Source organism: Sciurus vulgaris (genome assembly GCF_902686455.1).
Source record: "Sciurus vulgaris genome assembly, chromosome: 1".
In the NCBI taxonomy this organism is placed as follows: Eukaryota; Metazoa; Chordata; class Mammalia; order Rodentia; family Sciuridae; genus Sciurus; species Sciurus vulgaris.
The window spans coordinates 122,970,301-122,990,287 of NC_136461.1; the positions used below are offsets into that span (position 1 = coordinate 122,970,301).

Genomic DNA, 19,987 nt, shown 5'->3' on the forward strand with positions numbered 1-19,987 from the left:
TTAACTTCCATATATGATTGAATTAAAAAAAATTATTTTAAATTGTTGATGGACCTTTATTTTATTTATTTATATGTGGTGTTGAGATGTGAACCCAGAGCCTCACACATGCTAGGCAAGTGCTCTACCACTGAGCTACAACCTCAGACCTGTATGATTGAATTATTTTTTTCTTTTTGGTACTGGGGATTAAACTCAGAGGTGCTTAACCACTGAGCCACATCCTCAGCCCTTTTTTATATTTTACTTAGAGACAGGGTCTCACTGAATTGCTTAGGGCCTCCCTAAGTTGCTGAGGCTGACTTTGAACTCGTGATCCTCCTGCCTCAGTCTCCTGAGCCAGTGGGATTTACAGGCATGTGCCACCACGCCTGGCACCATATGATTGAATTAAAAATTTTAGTTGTAAATGGACACAATATCTTTTATTTATTTTTATGTGATGACAAGGATCAAACCCAGTGCCTCACACATGCTAGACAAGCGTTTCACCATTGAGTTACACCACCAGCCCCATATGATTGAATCTTATAAGTAAATTTTACCTTTCTTCTCATTCATTTTATTTTGAGTTTATATTGCCCAATGAGAAAAAAAATTCACTTCATATTTTTCAGTTAAAGATATTAAGACAGAACCTCAGCCACTTTCTCCAGCTTCCTCAAGTTGTTCAATTTCATCTCCTCAGTCAGTGGACTCTTGTTCTTCAACTCAGCATGTTCCTGTAAGTAGCCAATCTTTTGCATGATTTGGATTCATAATGCTTATTTGGAAAATTCATGTATAAGGTGGGGGTTAACATTTATTATGTGTTATGAGGAGCCTTATTGTCTCCTTGTGGGAGCTAGAAAGTTGTTAGTCTTTATTCTTTTGCCTCCATAATTTCATTATTTCATTGTATTTTACCAGTATCTGGTATTTTTGTTTATTTACTTATTGGCTTTCTTTTCTCTGTGCATTCCTCTCTTCTCCTATCAGGATATGCATTCTTTGAGAACATGGAAGAACATAAGATTGTCAGTTTTTTATAGATTCTTGGTCATAGAACCTAGAACAATCTCTTTGGTTTAGGAATGCCTAACATTATCTTTTGTTTTTAAGGTTTTTACAAAAGTCTGGTAGCTCCTTAATGCTTTTGTTTTCCCTGGAGATAAAAGCCATGATGTCAAGAAAAGGAAGTACCTGATTTAGGTAATGGGGAAAGAGAAAATACAAGAAGAAAAATCAAGTTAATATTTCAGTATATTTTATTTGCTTTAAATTGAGGCATCTTTATTTTGGCAGACTCTGTGTTTCTTCGACTACTAAATCCTGATGATTTCTATCTATTTTATTTATTTATTTATTTATTTATTTTTTTTGGCGGTGCTGGGGATCGAACCCAGGGCTTTGTGCTTGCAAGGCAAGCACTCTACCGACTGAGCTATCTCCCCAGCCCTCTATCTACTTTATGACTCAGGATTCTTTTTTTCTCCTCTCAGGCCATCATCATCTTTTCTAGATTAAGTCATTTTAAGGATTAAATGTTAATCCTTAAAGTTAAAAGATTTTAACTGGTACTCTGTCTCCCAACCTCCTGAATCTTTCTTAGCAGAGTAATAATCCTCAAAGAGAAATTCTTCAAAAGCACAAACTTGACCATGTCATTCCTTTGCCTTAAAACCAAGCTTCCAACCGTCATTCCTTTGCCTTAAAACCAAGCTTCCAACCCTCAAAGGATGAAATTAAGATTCCCAGTGTGCTAGGGCCCCTGTGATCTGACCCATGATTACCTTTCCAGTCTTCTTTCTTACTGTCCCTCCTGCTTTCACACTGATCTTACTTGAGCCCTGGAAGAGTTCCTGCCTGAAAGCTTCAGCGTGTTCCAGTCATTCACCAGCTGTCCCAGGAGCTGTTCCAGACACTGGCAGTGAGCAAGAATAGTGAGATCTCTGCTATTACATTTTTAGATTTTTGCACACCCTTTTTCTTCTTCACAATATAGTCCTATTTTTATTCTCTCAGAAAAGTCATCCTTTAAGACCCACTTCAAAAATTACTTCATGTGTGCAATTTTCCTTTGATTGCCACTATTGGAAGGAAGTACTCTGGTCCCATAATTTCTCCAAATGATTTAATATTTTTAAAACGTAATTTAGTTTTAATGTCAGAAATACGTAGTATAGTATATTCATAAAAGCCTGTTTTTTTTTAATCCTTGTCTTTTCTTGTCCTTTCTTACATAAAAGTTAGTGTATCATATACCTTGTCATTTGTTTTTTAACTTTGTGTTATATATTTTCCTTAAGTGTACTTTTTTTGATAGCCAAGTTATCGATCTATTGACCTTTCCTTTCCTTTCTATGTTATGTTCCGGTTTTTTTGTTTCATCTTGGGGTTACTGGGAATTGAACTCAGGGGTACTCAACCACTAAGCCACATCCCCAGCCCTATTTTGTATCTTGTATTTTATTTAGAGAGAGGGTCTCACTGAATTGCTTAGTGCCTCACAGTTGCTGAGGTCGACTTTGAACTCAAAATCCTTCTACCTCAGCCCCTGGAGCCACTGGCTTTTTTTTTTTTTGAGACAGGGTCTTTCTATGATGCCAAGACTAGCTTTGAACTCCTGGGTTTCTTCTTGCATAAACCTTGAGTACTGAGGCTACAGGTGCATGCCACTGTGTTTGGCCTTAATATTCTTTTCTTTTTCTCTCAAAACAGAGTTTTCATCACTTAGGTTACGTAAGAATTCACTTGTTTTTTACTCATGTTTCTTGCTTATATTGATTTTTTGTTTTTGAACAATCTCAAATTCACAGAAATGTTGCAAGTACATTACACAGATTTTTTTTCACCAATTTAAGAGTGAGTTGCCAGCCTGATGCCCCATCTCCCCAATACTTTAATGTCTACTTCCTAAAAGCAAGAATATTTCTTATATAGCAACAATATGACATCAAAATCAGGAAATAAACATTGATACATTACTATCTAATTTTCAGCTCCTATTAAATTGTGCCTGATGTCCCAGTGATGTCCTTTAGACCAGCACAAGGGTCCAGTTTGGAGTCATATGTTCCATTTGGTTGTCTGTCTCTTTAATTTCCTTCAATATGAAGTAGTTATTCATTTTTCATTGACTTTCCTGACCTTGTCACTTTTGGAGATCAGAGGTTAGTTGTTTTGTAGAATATCCCTCAGTTGGGTTTGTTTGCTATTTCCTCAGGATTGGATTCAGGTTTTGCATCCATGGCAAGAATGTCACAGAAGTGATGCTATGTTCATTTCATTTACTTTTTTTTTTTTTTTTTCGATATTGGGGATTGAACCCAGCAGTGCTTTACCATTAAGCTACAATCCATCTGGTGGTTTAGAATGAGGCCAACTTGGTCAACTTAGTGAGACCTTCTCTCAAAATAAAAAAATAAAAAATAAAAAGGACTGTGGATGTGGCTTAGTGGTAGAATACCCGTGGGTTAAAAAAAGAAAGTTTATTCCAATACCATTTATTAAAAAGTTCATTTTTATTCTCACTAATTTCAATTGTATACCTGTATTTTAAATTTATGTAATTGGTACTATATTAGACCTATTTCTACTATTTACTTTTAAAAATTAGCATACTGTTACTATCAATTCATATTGCTCTATATACATCAAACCTGTTGCATCTAACTTTGCACATTTCAAGTATATGTTTACTGCATTTTTTGTTCCAGTTAGTTAAACGTGACAGTATAATGCATTTATACACTTTGATAGATCTTATACAAATGAAGGGCAATCTCCCACTCTTCCAACTATACAAATTGCAGAATCATATCGGCCATGCAGTCACACATGTACATGAGGCAATAATGACTGCTTCACATGTTTAATGCATTTTATCTACACCACAATACGTATTGTCAAAAACAGTCCCTTGTGGGCCAGTGTGAGAATTCCTTTGGGATATATGCCCAGGAGTAGAGTTGTTGGATGGTAGGGTGTACATATATTTAATTTGACATGTGTTTCCATATGGCTCTGCAAGCTCACTGGAGTACTCTGCAGGCCCATCAGTAGTACTTGAGTATCCCTGTAACTTCTTTGATAATGCTTGACATTGTCTGATTTTCTATTTTTTGCCAGATGTTGAAACTTTTTTTTAAATTTGCATTTCTTGGATTACTGTTTTCAACATTTATTTACATTCTCATTAGTTTTTGAATTTCTTTCTTCTATAATTTGTTTTTAGAACAAATTTTTCTATTGAGTTGTCTTTTTTTTTATTTGCAAGAATTCCTTGTATATTTGATAATTAAGTTCTTGCTGGGTTTAAACACTGCCTGTATCTTTTCTATTATCTATCAACTTTATAGTCTTTATTAAGTAGGAATTCATAGTTTTCTTTCTTTTCTTTCTTCCTTTCCTTTCCTTTCCCTCCCTCCCTCCCTCCCTCCCTTCTTTCCTTCCTTCCTTCCTTCCTTCCTTCCTTCCTTCCTTCCTTCCTTCCTTCCTTCCTTCCTTCCCTTTCCTTTCCTTTTCCCTCCCTCCCTCCCTCCCTCCCTCCCTTCCTTCCTTCCTTCCTTCCTTCCTTCCCTGCTTTCTTTCCTTTTTTTTTTTTTTTTCCTTTTCTTTTCTTTGTGATACTGGGGATTGAACTTAGGGGCACTCTATCACTGAGCCACATTCCTCACTGAGCCTCATCCCTGTGGTTCTTTTTATTTTATTTTGAGACAAGGTCTTGCTAAGTTGTCCAGGCTAGACTTGAACTTGTAATCCTCTTGCCTCAGCCTCTGGAGTTGCTGGGATTTCAGACCTGTGCCACAGTGCCTAAATTCTTTTTAATAATTATAGATTCTCTTGAAGATGGTATGAAGTAGAGATTATACCTTTTCTATTATTACATATACCATATTTTTCTAAGTTGAAATGCTTTTATCCTATGTCAGATTTCTTTATTCTAACAAAATGAGATAGCTCCACTAAATATTAAAAGAAATTTTCAAAATATTAATGTTGTCTTTATGTGTCTCTATATTTTAATCACCCATTAAATTGAAAAAAATAACCTTTCTCCTATCAGTTTTCATCTTTCTTTCAAAACATTTGGAACAATGGTAGTGTCAATAAATAGAAAAGGCTAAAAATAGTAAGAATTATTCTGCTTTGAGATTCTTTTAAGACTAAATAAAATAAATTATGTGAAAAAGGATATTGGTATTTTAATTATAGTTTTACAATATTCCTAGGAGTTTTTATGACTAGGAACCAAGTAAGGTATAAACTTTTTTTTGTAAGATATAAACTTTATGGAAGGAAATGTAGAAGAAGATCAGTACGTCATTTCTTTTTTTTTCTTTTTAAAATTTGTTTTAGTCATCAATGAACCTTTATTTAATTTATTTTTATTTGGTGCTGAAACTCAAAGCCAGTGCCTCGCACGTGCTAGACAAGTGCTCTATCACTGAGCTACAATCCCAGACCTCTCTCTCTTTTTTGTACTAGGGATTTATCACTGAGCTGTTACCCAGCCCTTTTTGATTTTTATTGTAAGACAGTGTCTCTCATTAAGTTGCTTAGAGCCTTGTGAAGTTACTGAGGCTGGCCTTGAACTTGGAATTCTTCTGCCTCAGGCTCCTGAGCCACTGGGATTACAGGCATGTGCCACTGGGCCTGGCTTATTTCTTTAATATAAGGGGATGGCATAGACATACTCCATAATTTGAGTTAGTTTTTCTTTGGTATTGATGGATAATGTTGATTTATCCATAGTCACTTAGTATTTAGTATGTACTTTCTTGTATATCATATCTTTGCCTTGAAGTTGCCTTTGAATAATTTTTCTGTTTATTTATGGATGTCACCTCTCTTAATAAGCGAGTTTATGCTCAAGGATTATACTCTTCTGCATTAATTTGTTTGTATTTTATTTTGCTGCAGGAGGAGTTGGATTTGTCTTCTAGTTCCCAGATGTCTCCCCTTTCTCTATATGGTGAAAACTGTAATAGTCCTTCCTTAGCAGAACCACTAAGAGAAGATAAGCCCATCATTGGTCCTAGGAGCAAAACTGGTATTACTCTATCTCCTAATTTCTGTATTTCTCTCAGACTGAGCTTAGGTTCATTTCTTACTTTCTTTCTTTTTTTTTTTTTTGGTAGCAGGAATTGATCCCAGGGGTACTTAGCCACTGAGCCACATCCCCAGCCCTTTTTATTTTTTATTTTGAGTCTGGGACTTGCCAAGTTGCTTAAGGCCTCATAAAATTGCAGAGGCTGGCCTTGAACTTGTGATCCTCCTGCTTCAGCCTCCCAAGTTACTGGAATTACAGGTGTGTGCCACCACACCTGGTCTTAGTTTCCATTGCTTAAAGGAAAATGTTGGATTAAGTATGTTTATTAAACTGGCTTGCCGTTTTTAAATTATTAGACCTATATTTTTGTTATAGATGATTACTGCAGAGAAGAAAGGCAAGAAATAATCTCCCTTGATTATCTCTTTATTTTAATTGAATTTTTAAAATTTGTTTTTTGGTACCAGGCATTAAATCCACGGGTGCTTAACCACTGAACCACATCACCAGCCCTTTTTCTTTTTCTTTTTTATAATTTTGAGATAGGGTTTCTCTAAGTTGCTTAGGGCCTTGCTAAGTTTCTGAGGCTGGCTTTGAACTTGTGATCTTCCTGCGTCAGCCTCCTGGGTCACTGGGCTTACAGGCATGCACCACAACACCTGGCTGATTATCTCTTTATAGGTGAAAAATACTCTAAAATAGACTTTGACTTCATCTTTAGGAGAGTTTTCAGTGTTTTTTTTTTTTTTTTTTTTTTTTTTTTTTATTGTAAATGGACACAATACCTTTATTTATTTATTTTTATGTGGTATTGAGGCTTGAACCCAGTGCCTCACGTGTACTAGGTGAGCACTCTACCACTGAGCCACAGCCCCAGCCCCCAGTTTTCAGTTTTGATTAAAGATTCTAAATGCAAGGGTCATTTGACCAGGACATTTATTAACTTATAAATCTCCAAGCTTTATTCAGTGATTTTAGCTATTCTCCTTTACTGTTCTTTTTCAAAACTGCAGTTTGGTCAAAAAGGGAAATCTTAGATTAAGGAATTTTCCTTGGTCCATTCAGTAAGCCTGAATGCTTAAACTCCAGTGCAAGATAGGTATGCTTAAATTCCAGTGCAACATAGTTAGTTACTCAGAAGTCAAGATATTGTATATAGTGAAGTGTTTAAATAAAATCTGTTTTGCAGGGCTTGCTCAATTGCCTTAGATTCATTTGTGGTTTGCTTTTCTCCAGAAAATGGACTAACTCCAAAGAAAAAAATTCAGATGAGTTCAAAACCTTCAATTCAGCCCAAGCCTTTATTACTCCCAGCAGCACCGAAGACTCAAACAAACTCCAGTGTTCCAGCAAAAACTATCATTATTCAGACACTACCAACACTTATGCCATTGACAAAGCAGCAGCCAATTATCAGCATACAGCCTGCACCCACTAAAGGTACTACTGCGGAAATTGTATGTTTAAAGATTTTTGTCACATGATTGATTTTTTTTTAACATAATTTATTTAATTCAGGTTATAATTTCCGAGCACGTGTGATGTGTCAGGAATTGTCCTTTGTTCTGAGGATGTTGCAAAGATGACTAATATGAGGTTCTTGTTCTAACAGAGACACTGCTATCCAAATTATTTACATCTGATACTTCTTTTTTCTTAGTTTTAATTAACACCTATCTTCAAGGCTTTTTTTTCCCTCCCTTTAGTACTGGGGATTAAATGGAGGGGTGCTGATTCCTAGCCCTTTTTATTTTATTTTGAGACAGATATTTTGTTAAGTTACTCAGGCTGGCCTCAAATTCCCAATCCTCCTGCCTCCCTCTTGAGTAGCTAGGATTATAGTTGTGTGCCACCATGGCTGGTTAAGGTATTTGGTTTTATATAACCACTTGTAATTAAGGAGTTAAAATAAAATGGTAGCATTTTATTCTGAGAATTTGTGGCCATGGATTTTTTGTTTTGTTTTTAAGGAGTGATCAGTATTTAAAGTATTATGTTCCATTTCTGTTCATATACATGTGTTTAAGCAGTAGAATCTAGTTCTTAATCTCTGAGGAGACTGAATGATTTAGTAAACAGGGTATTGGGAAGAAACCTGTACTGTCTTCAACTAGCTAAGAAATTGTGTGTTTCTGTATTTTATCCACCAGATGGCCTCACATACTTGGAATTCTACAAGAATTCTAGGCTGATATTGAAAGAAATTCAAGTTTGAGGATTTGGTGCTATTCAGATATGAGAATAATTTGCTTATGGTGATAGCTTAGTTATAATCATATACTTCTATGTGTATACATGAATATGACAAAGCTTGTATAACATTCTTTTCTCTGGATTTAACTTCTTGGCACCAAGTAGTAGTAGGTGTTACTGAGTATGAATTGTAAATAAATATTAATGTAACATTTGCCTTCATGGCTGTATTTACAGCTGTGGATAGTTCGGTCATTTTTTGAAGCTTCATTTTAATAAAAGCAAGGTAATACATTTGAGCTCCACTGTTATCTTTGTTCTATTAAATGGTCATAACAATTGGACATTGATAAAAAAAAAAAAAGGAACTAAACAAAAGAATAGATGGATTCTATCACCCCTACCCTCCCCCCAAAAATCAAAACAAAAACAACTAAAATGGCTGCCCTCTCAGTATAGGGTCAAAACTTTTTCGTATGAAAAATAGCAATCCTATAGAATAGATATTCTTGTTATCTGTAAATGGGTATTAATGTTCATAAACTCCTTGAAATAAAGTAAAAGATTCATATTATGCTTATAATGTGGTTTTTTTTAGAGATCGTCTCAAAAGCTTTCATCAGAATCTCAGAAGGATCTGTGTCTTTCCAAAGGCTAAGAATTTAAACTCACAAAGAACCTCATTATCATTCCCATAAGCTATTAAAACACATCTATAAAAAGTAAAAGTCTGGCATTAATATGTAAAGTGTAAAGAAGGGGATATTCCTATGAGTTTGTTTTTGAACAATTGAATATGTTTAAGTGATAGAAGATTTTACCTATAGCAGGAAGACAAATTGTTCTTCTGAGCAGTTTATCAATTCTAGAAACTGGAATCACACTCATTTAGAACTTCATGATTTCCTATGATCTGAAGATTATATTTATTATATTTATTTTATGCTAACATGAGGCACGGAACCTTGTTTGTTTTTGTTGTACAGTCTAGAGAGGCGATATTATTGTTATACAGATTAAATGTATGTCTTTCATTTATTTGAGAATGGGAAGGGAGGAAGAAGAAATATAGATAAGGTATTTTATAGTTAATCAGTTTCCACATTAATAGAATTTTACCAATGAAAAGGAAGACATAATTCCTATATAGTTAAGTCCAAATTCGCTAGTGTGGAATGTAAAACCTTTCATAGTTTGGCTTCTATTTAGTTTTCCAACTTTACATTATAATATTACTTTTTTTCCAAAGGTCTCTTCTTTTAACTCATGTATCAGTCATCGTCCCTTGAATTCTCTTGTTTTCCTAGTTGGTTTTTTTGGGGGGGCTCACACTATTCTATCAACCTGTTACATTTTCTGCTTCTAAATTATACACATGTCCTTTAAGACTGTTTTGAGTAGTACAGACAAAAAATGTGAAAACTTGGAATGCAGTGAAAATGGACAACCAGGGCTGGGATGTTGCTCAGTGGTAGAACACTTGCCTAGTGTGCATAAGACCCTGGGTTCCTTTCCTAGTATCAAAGGGTTGGGGACCAGGACCACAACCAGGATGGAGAGTAGATATGTTAAAAATGTAGACTCATAGGCCTTGGTAACTGGATGGTGTGGAAGGCAGATGAAGGATAGAGAGGAAGATCCACAATGACTTCTGTATTTCTGTCTTGGGCTTTTCCAGTAGGTGATAGTGTAAATCATTAAACAGAGGATGGAAGTAAGATTACTTTTCTGAAAAAGAGGTGAAGCTGAAACTTGAGCCACGTGGTTTGGCGAGTCTGTGTAATTTATTATATTATATTGCTGCTAAAAAGAATTAGATGTGCTCTTTTTCTCAAGAATTCCCTACCCTTGAGGATTTAAATTCCATAAACAAGTAACAGGTACTCTGAGAACTAATGAATTAATAATACATGCAGTGTCCTTAGGGAAGCTATTCTACAGAAAAGGTGTTTAGTAACGCATAATATTTTAAGCTTCAACTGTGTGCCAGACACTTTTCTAAGTGCTTAAGTGCTTTATCTTACACAATCCTTATATCTCTATGAGGATAGTTTTCAGTATTTCCATTTTATAGATGAGATAACTGACACAAATTGTTTACCACACAGGCATTCTATTTTAGGCAGAATAGGTATTTGATAAATGTTTGATACATGGTTTGAAATCTGTGAAGAAAGTTGAAAAGAAAGAACTGACTATCAAAATCAGTGAGTCATACATTGTCAGAAGTATCCAACATCAAATCCAGCTGCCTTCCATTAAGAGGATTTGCATGTAATGCCAAGGAGGATTTTGAGCATGCTAAAATGGATAAACAGCCTTTTGGTATGTCCTTTTTATCTGTTTCCACGCTAGGAACAGTAGTAACTATGTTCAGCTGCTAACTATTAAAGACTCCAGTCCTTTGCATTGTAGTTTGTGGTCTGGTCAGCATTTAGCAAGTCACCATGAGAATTTTTTGTTCTTGAACACATTTTAGTAGAAATTTATTTCCTTTCATTCTTTCTTGAACTGGAACTTGCATGGAATATATAGGGGATCCTTGTTTTAGCTGCTGGGTAACTTGAGTGTAGTTGGATACTCTGGGACTAAAGGACTTGATTGCTGCATGGAAAAAAAGGAGGCCTGATAGGACTTGAGCCACATTTGTTGCACATTTGTTGTAGATCCTCAAGGATCTACCATCTCTTTCTCACCAAGTTTCAGTTGTCTCAGTAAGGAGATTGTGATGACTAGATAGAAGACAGGACAAACTTGAATTATTTTTCTTAATTAACTTTAAGCAATATTACAAAGCTGCCTGCATGCATTATCTGCCAATCCTTTAAATCTGTAACTGGAGTTAGAAGTCTGATTTGAAGCAACTTAATTCTATATGTTTACCCTCTCCTCTGTTCTTGGGAATAGTCTCAAAGTTTTGGACAGGGATTTTTTTTTTTATCATAATCTTTAAGCTTAGAGGATATGGAATATTACATTACTTCCTATAATGATCTTCTCAAAGTATTGGTTTAAGTCAGTGGTTTTCAATCTGTGAACCTGGAGTGTGGGTCAGGGGATTGGTAACTTTGTGACATTTTGCAAGGCATCCTCAAATCCATATTTGTAGCAAGCATTTTCTGTAGATTTTAATTGTAATTTCTTACTAAGTATTATTAAAAGCCTAATCCTTGGTCATATGTTTAATTTTATATCTGCTTAGGAGCCATTTCCCCAATTTTTTTTTTTAATTGGTGCTACTGCTTTTTAAATATATATACTATATATATATATTAAAATATATTTATTAAAATATATGTATATTAATTGCAGATGGACACAATACCTTTATTTTATTTATTTATTTTTATGTGCTAGGCAAGCGTTCTATCACTGAGCTACAACCCCAGTCCCCAGTTTGTGTTTTTATGTCATAATAGAAGTGAGTATGAGGGAAAATGGGAAGATAAAAATGTGTAGCAATTGTTTAAACCCAAGTATATTATATGTATTCCAAATCTATAAAATTTTTTAGATCTTCCTTCTTGCTGATTTAATAATTTTTCTGGAATAAAATGCTATTAGTTGAATTCTACTTTTGTGTGCTTTCTGGGTCATCTGAAACAAAGATATTAATTTTATAACAGTGATCTTTCTAACCAAGAAAGATGGTCTAAAAAAACAGTTGCTCTACGATATATTTTGATTTTTAGTTTTTCCTAATCCTTTGAAATACCAAGCTGAATTTTATGAGTCATGTTAAACTGTCCGAAAGTATAATGCTTTTTTTTTTTCCATAAAGAAGAATTATAAATTTGTATGAAAATTTAGTTGCTGGTTGCTATAGTACCTTTAGTTTGCTAGCTAGGCACAAGCAACTGTGGATATTAGGCCAGGCTTTCAGCACCTTATAAAATTGGTCAGATCTGAAAGGAAACATTTAGCAGGCAAGTAAAACTTTTAATAGATCAGTGTTATGAGTTGTATAAGTTTTTTTTTTTTTTTAGGGTAATGATACTAGTTCTCAGATAAGCAGAAGTTTAAAATAGTGATAAATGTGAAGACTGAGAAAAGATTTGAAGGCCATTTTTTTTTTTTTTGGGGCAGGGGTGGAAAGAGTTGGTATTATGTACAGTACAGACTATTTTAAATTACAGATTTATGTTCACTGTGTTTGTTAGTTAAGAATTCATCTCAAATGGTTTTAACTTTTTTAGTATTTGATGTCCTTGTTCTTCCATTATTGAGTTACTGTTTTTTCAGTAACTTCAGTATTGTATGTTTATAAGTCCTATAATTAAAAATATATGGTTCTCTGTGTTCAGTATAAAAGATTTGTTTTTTATAATATGAAAAGTCCTTTTAGCACTAGTAAACTTCAGAGGTTAATACTTAGAGAATCTCTCTATATATAATAGCAAATTTGATGTGTATGTAGTTGAGAAAGGTAAATATGAAAAATACTTTTGGTGTTTTTTTTGGAGATGAGGTCTTCCTGCATTGCCCAAGCTGGACTCAAACTCCTTGGCTCAAGTGATCCTCCTGCCTTAGATTCACAAGTGCTGGAACTATAGGCATGCATCATCATACTCATCTTGGAAATATATTGTTAGTGATAACTCAAAAAGGATGAACTTTGATGGTTTCTTTAAAAACACAACAGCAGAGTCACCATGAATGTATGGTGCTATTGGTCATGTTTTACTTGATGGGAAGTTCCTCAGTGTTGTTCTTACCTATAATGTCTACAGAAAAGACCTAGATATTAAACTGCTTTCCCTGCCACAATAGTTATGCACCCTCTGATTCCTTTTATTTTTTCTAATGCAGGTCAGACTGTTTTGCTCTCTCAGCCTACTGTGGTACAACTTCAGGCACCTGGAGTTCTGCCTTCTGCTCAGCCTGTCCTTGCTGTGACTGGGGGAGCCACACAGCTACCTAACCATGTGGTGAATGTAGTTCCGGCCCCTGTGGTGAACAGCTCAGTGAATGGAAAACTTTCTGTAACTAAACCTGTGCTACAAAGTCCCATGAAAAGTGTGGGTTCAGATGTAAGTTTAAAACTTAGTGCTTTTTTAATGCCTGATTTCTAAAAAAAAAAAACACCTTTTGCTTTTGTTGTCTTGTTTTTCTTTTTGTTAAAGCTTGTTATGTTGTGTAACATAAAAGACAATGCTGAAATTGCAAATCTAGTCTTTGGTAGAAAATGAGGGTAAGGCTTATTATGTTTGAATCTAAGTGAAAAAAATTTTTTTTCCTTAAAGTCCTTAAAGATGATTTGATGAAAAATGAAGTATGCATATCTATTTCCTCTTTACTGCTTCTTTAGAACTGTCTCATCACATTCTTCAAACCTCTTCCACCCAATCATCTACTAATATTTTACAGATTCTTTGGTGTTTCTGGACTGAAATGTTTTTAGCAACTCCCCAGATAAGAGTTTGTGGATGACTTTTTAAGGCAGGTTTTATATTTAGTTTCTCTAGACATTTTGAAGGGTTTTCAGCACTGCATAATGATGACTTTCTACCCTTAGGAATTCTGTCTCTTGATAATTATTTGGAACTTTCCCATCTTTGAGAACCTTCAAATTTTCTGCATGTTGTAGGGATCTCTTGTAATTTATACATCACAGAGTTTCCTAGAATCTGTGGTTCTCTAAAGCCAGTTTCATCACTTGCCAGCTAACTTGCTTTCTTTCAAAGTGATTAGAAATATCTCCTTATATATTCCATAGTGAATGAACATCAAGGTCCTAAAATGTTATCAAAGTTTCATAATCAGTCTAACAGTAAATTTTCTAAAATTATGAGAAGCAAAGCCTATGTTTTCTTTAAAATAAAAATGGATATTATTAGTTCTTAATATTGCTATTTCATCCTTTCTTTAGATAAAACACTTTTACAAAATATTTTCAAAATCCAGTGAGTTATGCCAGGTTTTTTATCAGACCGCTCTCTGATCTGCCTACCAGAATTTATTAACCATGGCGTCAGTGAACCAGTTAGTTATAAATTTACTCTACTGTTGCATAAACACAACCAAGTAATCTCAAGTGGAAATATTGTAAAAATTCTTAACAAAGAAATATTATCTAGTGAGAGAACATCTAAATTCTAAAAGAAGAGTCCTATAGTTTGTGTAGGTTACTAAAAATAGTGCATGCCAAGACATGGAATAGGCAAATTAGTGTCATTATAGAATAGAGAATATGAACAATATAGAATTACAGTTGACTATTTTGAGGACTAGAGGAGGTAAGCACAATGCTTACAGCATAATAGGTACTAATGTGTAGGATGTGTTTCAGTTGAAAATGGAACATTATAAAGCATGATTTTGTTTTAAAATATTCTGTAAGCAGATGGTAAGCACTGAAAGCAAGACTGGAAAAGTACTGATAATCACAGAAGCTGGGTGTTTTATATTTCTTTCCTTTTGTTGTATGGGAAAATTTCTACAATATTGTAAAAGAATAGCAGTAAGAAAAATCCTAAAATACTCCATGGTATTTACAACTAAAAGTTGTACAGCCAATAAGAAAAGAGTATGCTTTTCACAGGAGGCTGAACTTAAGAATGATGAGAGAGGATTTTAAAAAAATTAAAAGAATTCCTTGAAATTTCCTTTGAATACTCTTTAAATTACGAATTTGAATTTTTTTGTATAATAATCCCAAATGAAGCTAACAACAGAAAATATTTGAAATTGATTTATGTAAATATGTTAGGACATTTAAAATATTTTTTATGAAATATTTTAGACATAAAATAAAGGTAAAAACTAGTGCTTACCAAGTATGTGTTCATTCCCAGCACTGCAAAAAAAGGAAAGAAAAAGATAAAGACTAATCAGAACTTTAAAAATGTATAGGTCAACAGTATGCTACAATTGTTAGTCTCTACACAGGCATTTATGACATCCCACTCATCGGAAATTAAGAGAAACATAGCTAGGATGGGGAGGGTGTCTAGAAATCATTATATAGGAAGAGGAGTGGTTTAAGGATTGAAATGATTCAATAAAGTGAAGAAGACTGAAAGTAGACTTGGGAGCCATCTTCTAGGAAATGAAGGTTATCATGTGGAATATAAGAGAATTTGTCTGAATTTTTCTAGGGGACTTATCTAGAATAAGTGCAGATGTTATAGATAGGCCCCTTCAAATCCTAGATTTTTATAAAATAAAGCCTTTGCAGTTGGAAACCAGAGTAGGCCTTTTTTTCTTCTTTTAAACTTCATATCTAAATAATGAGCATCAGAATATTGGCAATCATAATTGTATGCTGCTGACCCATTTATAATCTGGAAACATATTTCTATTAATTACATGTTGATCTGTTATCCAGACATCTTTTATTAGTTCTTTGATGTGAAAGACCATTTCTGTTAAGCTTTGCACTCTTAAGAAGGCTCTGAAAATTTGTTCAGGTATTTGCTGTCAAAGTTGCCATTAACACTGAGGAGCTGGGCGATGTGTGAGATGTGAAAGTGTAGTACTAATAAGTAGTACTTACTAGCTTTCGTTTTTAGCAATATTTATTGGCTAGCTTTCTCATTACTTTTCAGAATTTAGAATTGACATTATTATAAAAAACAAACTCAGGTACTCTGTGTTTAGTGCAAGAGACCTAAAGACTATCAGAATAATTTTCTAGTCAACTTACATTGAAGTTTTTATGCTTATTTTTACTTGGGCAGCGCATCAGGAAGTAAGCCAAGACTTTTTAGCAGGAGTTTTTTGGTAGAGGTTTTGACTAGTTCAAGTGAAGAAGCATCAGTCTGTCCTATCAGCTGGCCAACCCACTCAGGAACTCAAAGTAAATCTCTTCCAGAAGGAGCTGCAGAAGAGAACTTTGATCTACTCATATAGTCTTCTGAAGTTGGTTGACCTTAACAGTACATATATGTTTGTTAGAATCAAGTCACTTTAAATTAGGATAAATTTGAATTAGTATAAATTTTTAATTCAGAGATAAAATTATTTTATCATGTGTTTTTTGTGTTATCAAACCAAAAGTGTGGAGAAAAAATTGTAATTCAGAAAACAAAACAAAACAAAACAATCTTTTGTGGTTTTGTAACAGTGACATGGCTACTTTTTTCTTACCTTTTTTAGTTCTTTTGTTTGGCTGGTTTCACTCTCTAGAGGCCTGCTACTGCCATAAGTAGCGTTTTTAGCATACCATATTCTGCAGACTGCATTAAGTGCCACATTTTCTGTTATGAAACAGTTTGCCTGGTTCAAATTATAATTTCACTCTTGCTGCCTTTTGCTGGTAAATCTGTTTTGTTTAACAAAACCTCACCTAAGTTTTCAAGAAATATGGTTTGTTTTTGGTTCTGATCCTGATGGAAAAAATGAACATGGTCTCTCATTTCAGTGTAGAAATTCTCTATCCAGTTTGTTAATAAATGGTAATCTTGGAATACAAAGTTGACTTCATAGGAGAGTATGCTTATCTTTCTTTAAAGGGCAATTGAATGTTGCCAGATGTCGAACCAAGGGCTTGAAAACAAGCAGTCTGTTTCAATCTGTGTTGCACTTACTAGTTCCTCCTACCCATAATAAACCCAAAAGTTTATGAATATTACTGCCTTGATTTAAATATTATGGAATTACATTGTTAGAACTGTTGGGAAAAAGGACCAAGAAAAAGTGGTGAAATTATATTACACATATTCCACAGTGGGCCAAGGTAGAGCAATGACTCCTAGTGGAAACCAGGAGGTTTGAACAATGAAAAGAAAATGATTAAGAACTAGAAATAACCTTACATGGGAAGATGATTAAGAAGTGCAGACTAACAGTGCAGTCGTGCCCACCTGTAATCCCAGTGACTTGGGAGGCTGAGGCAGGAAGTTCACAAGTTTGAGGCCAGCCTCAGCAACTTAGTGAGATGCTGCCTCAAAATCAAAGATTAAAATTGAAAGGGTGGAAGATGTAGCTGAGTTGTAGAGTGGCTCTGGTTCAGTCTCCAGTATCACCACACACACACACACACACACACACATGCACGCACATGCACAAAGTACAGACTACACTGCCAGGAGGACCTAGGTATTCCCTCTGAACATCTTCCAAACCCTTTATCACCTTACATCCTCTTTCTAAATCTTTGGTTAAAGACCTTGATCCCCTTTGCCTCCAAAGGACTACCCTTTAGAAGTCTCTGCTTGGGGTCCCACAGCCATAATGAAAAGAGAGGTGGTCTTGGGGGAATCCCTTTCCATTGGCCTTTAGGTTTTAGAAATGGTGTGAAGGACATTCTACTAGCATGGCAAATTGGATCCTTGTATTTCTTTTATCTAGAAATGGTGTTAAAGAGTTAAGTTTGAGATTTCATATGTTAGTATTGTTAGCATGGGAGTGATGTGATATGGGCCCAGGTGGATGCACTGTATACAGCATTCCTTTTTTTTTTTAGTGGAGTAATGTGAACTTGAGGAATCTACCATTTTTACAGCAAGCAGAAGGCAAGCTTCCTCATTGTCTAAAGGGAGGCTTTATTTATTCTTTGAAGTTGCTGGAAACACAACCCTGGAAAATGGCCTGGAAAAGAGTGATCAGGACTTTGCATTCATAGCATACCTAGTAGATGTGTGTAGGAGCATAACTCACAAGAGATCCACTAGCAGTGTCTCTCAAGAAAAATATGAGTCTGAAATAATTTATTTGTAATGCAAAGCAACTCAGAAAAATGAAGAGTGCCTCTGCTGTTTCAGAAAAAAGCAAGCTAAGTGTCTATAGAAATTTTGCTGTGTTTTAAGGGTAAGACCCAAGAATAGGGCCTCTGTTAGATTGAAATGTGAACGGAATCTCCTTAAATTATTTGACTGGCTTATATCTAAGAAGATAAATGATGAATAGACACTTTTTAGTAACTGGATTCTTTAACAACAAAAAACATTATAGTCATGATATTTCTTTAGGCTGCAAAGTAGATGAATCTGTCAGAACCAATTCAAGGGGAAAAATTAGGAGATCTAAAAAATCTATCTACAGTTTAGAAAAAAATTACTTCTGTGCTGACTACTTTTATTTGCAGTTCCTGCTGCTACTAGGGACTCTGCAAATAAAAGAAAAACATGTCTTGTTAAAATATTTGCCATTTCTTTTAAATGGAGTTTGGGGCCTTCTAAGTTTATCTTGAATAAAGATTTCGGCAGTTAAATTTCATTTGTGGTTACAGTAGCTTTGGAAAGGGAAATGAACAGGGTTGTTCCCCCTCCCCTGCCCCCTTATGTATTAGGGCAGATTTTTGTTGTGGCAGCTCTAGCATTCTTTATTTTCTAGTTTTCAGTTTGGCATCCTGATACAGTTAATAAATAATCATTTTTGAATACTTTTCGCTCCTTTCTCTGATTGCCTTTTCTTTTGCTTTTTTTTTTTTGGTACTGGGTATTGAATCCAGAGGCAGTTAACCACTGAGCCACATCCTCAGCCCTTCTAATATTTTATGTAGAGACAAGGTCTCACTGAGTTGCGTAGGGGGTTACCAAGTTGCTGAGGCTGCTTTGAACTCACGATCCTCCTACCTCAGCCTCCTGAACCCCTGGGCTACAGTCATGAGCCACTGAGCCTGGCTCTGATTGTCTTTCCTGTGAACTTATCCGGAAAATTCGTTCTAGGAAGATAGGTTTCCCTGCCTAGAAGCAGCCACGCAGTTTACTCGTTTTGTGTGCATGTTTTCTGAGTTCTTTTTATATGATAGTAGAGTACATTTTGACATATTCACATGTGCATGGAATATGTTTTGCTCCATTATAATCCCTAGTACTTCTGCTTTCTCTCCCTTTTTCCCTTCTAACCCTGCTTCCTATACTTTATGAAAACAAGCAGTCTTCAGGCTATTTTTTCTCCAGTATTTGTTTTTGGCACCTTTGTCTAGTATCAGATTACTATATTTATGTGGGTTTGTCTGTCTTCTTCTGTTCCACTGGTTTTCATGTTTTTTTTGGAGCCAATCCCATGCTGTTTTTGTTATTGTTGCTCTGTAGTACAATTTGAGGTCATTATTCTGATTCCTTCAGCATTGCTCTTTTTGCTTAGGATTGCTTTGGCTATTCTGGGTCTCTTATTTTTCAAACAAATGTTAGAACTGCTTTTTCTGGTTTTGTGAAGGAATGTTATTGACATTTTGATGGGGATTGCTTTGAATCTGTATAATGCTTTTGGTAGTATGACCATCTTGATGATATTAATTCTGCCTATCCAAGAACAAGGGAGATCATTCTCTCTTCTAGGGTTCTCTTCATTTTCCTTCTTCAGTGTTCCATAGTTTCCATTGTAGATATCTTTCACCTCCTTGGTTAGATTCCCAAGTTGTTTTTTTTTTTTTTTTTTTTTTTTTTTGTGGGGGAGTGTATTGTGAATAGGATAGTTTTCCTAATTTCCTTTTCAGCAGATTCATTTTTAGAATATACGAAAGCAATTGATTTATATGTTTTGATGTTGTATCTTGTTACTTTACTAAATTTGTTTATCAGCTCTAGAAGTCTCTGGTGGAGTCTTTGGGTCTTATAAATATAGGATCATGTCATCAGCAAATAGAGATGATTTGAGCTCTTTTTTACTTGTGTCCCTTTAATTTCTTTCTCTTGCCTAATTGCTCTGGCTAGAGTTTCAAGGACTGTGTTGAATAGGAGTGATGAGAGTAGGCATATTTGTCTTATTCCTGCTTTTGGAGGAAATGCTTTCAGTTTTTCTCTGTTTGGTATAATATTGACCTTGGGCTTGTATGTAGCTTTTACAATGTAAATGTTATTTCCTTTTGTCTCT

The 19,987-nt window shown here is 34.8% G+C and overlaps 1 protein-coding gene across 3 annotated transcripts in view; it reads left to right on the plus strand.

Annotated features, from left to right (window-relative positions):
* Positions 1-19,987, plus strand: part of ATF6 (activating transcription factor 6) — a 285,089-nt gene that overhangs the window by 19,079 nt on the left and 246,023 nt on the right. For all 3 annotated transcript variants that reach the window (XM_079136634.1, XM_079136633.1, XM_079136635.1), the window contains exons 4-7: positions 618-724; positions 5,905-6,034; positions 7,271-7,474; positions 13,037-13,257. In XM_079136634.1, the coding sequence (XP_078992760.1) occupies positions 618-724; positions 5,905-6,034; positions 7,271-7,474; positions 13,037-13,257 (662 nt within the window). The remainder of the gene's footprint in view (positions 1-617; positions 725-5,904; positions 6,035-7,270; positions 7,475-13,036; positions 13,258-19,987) is intronic.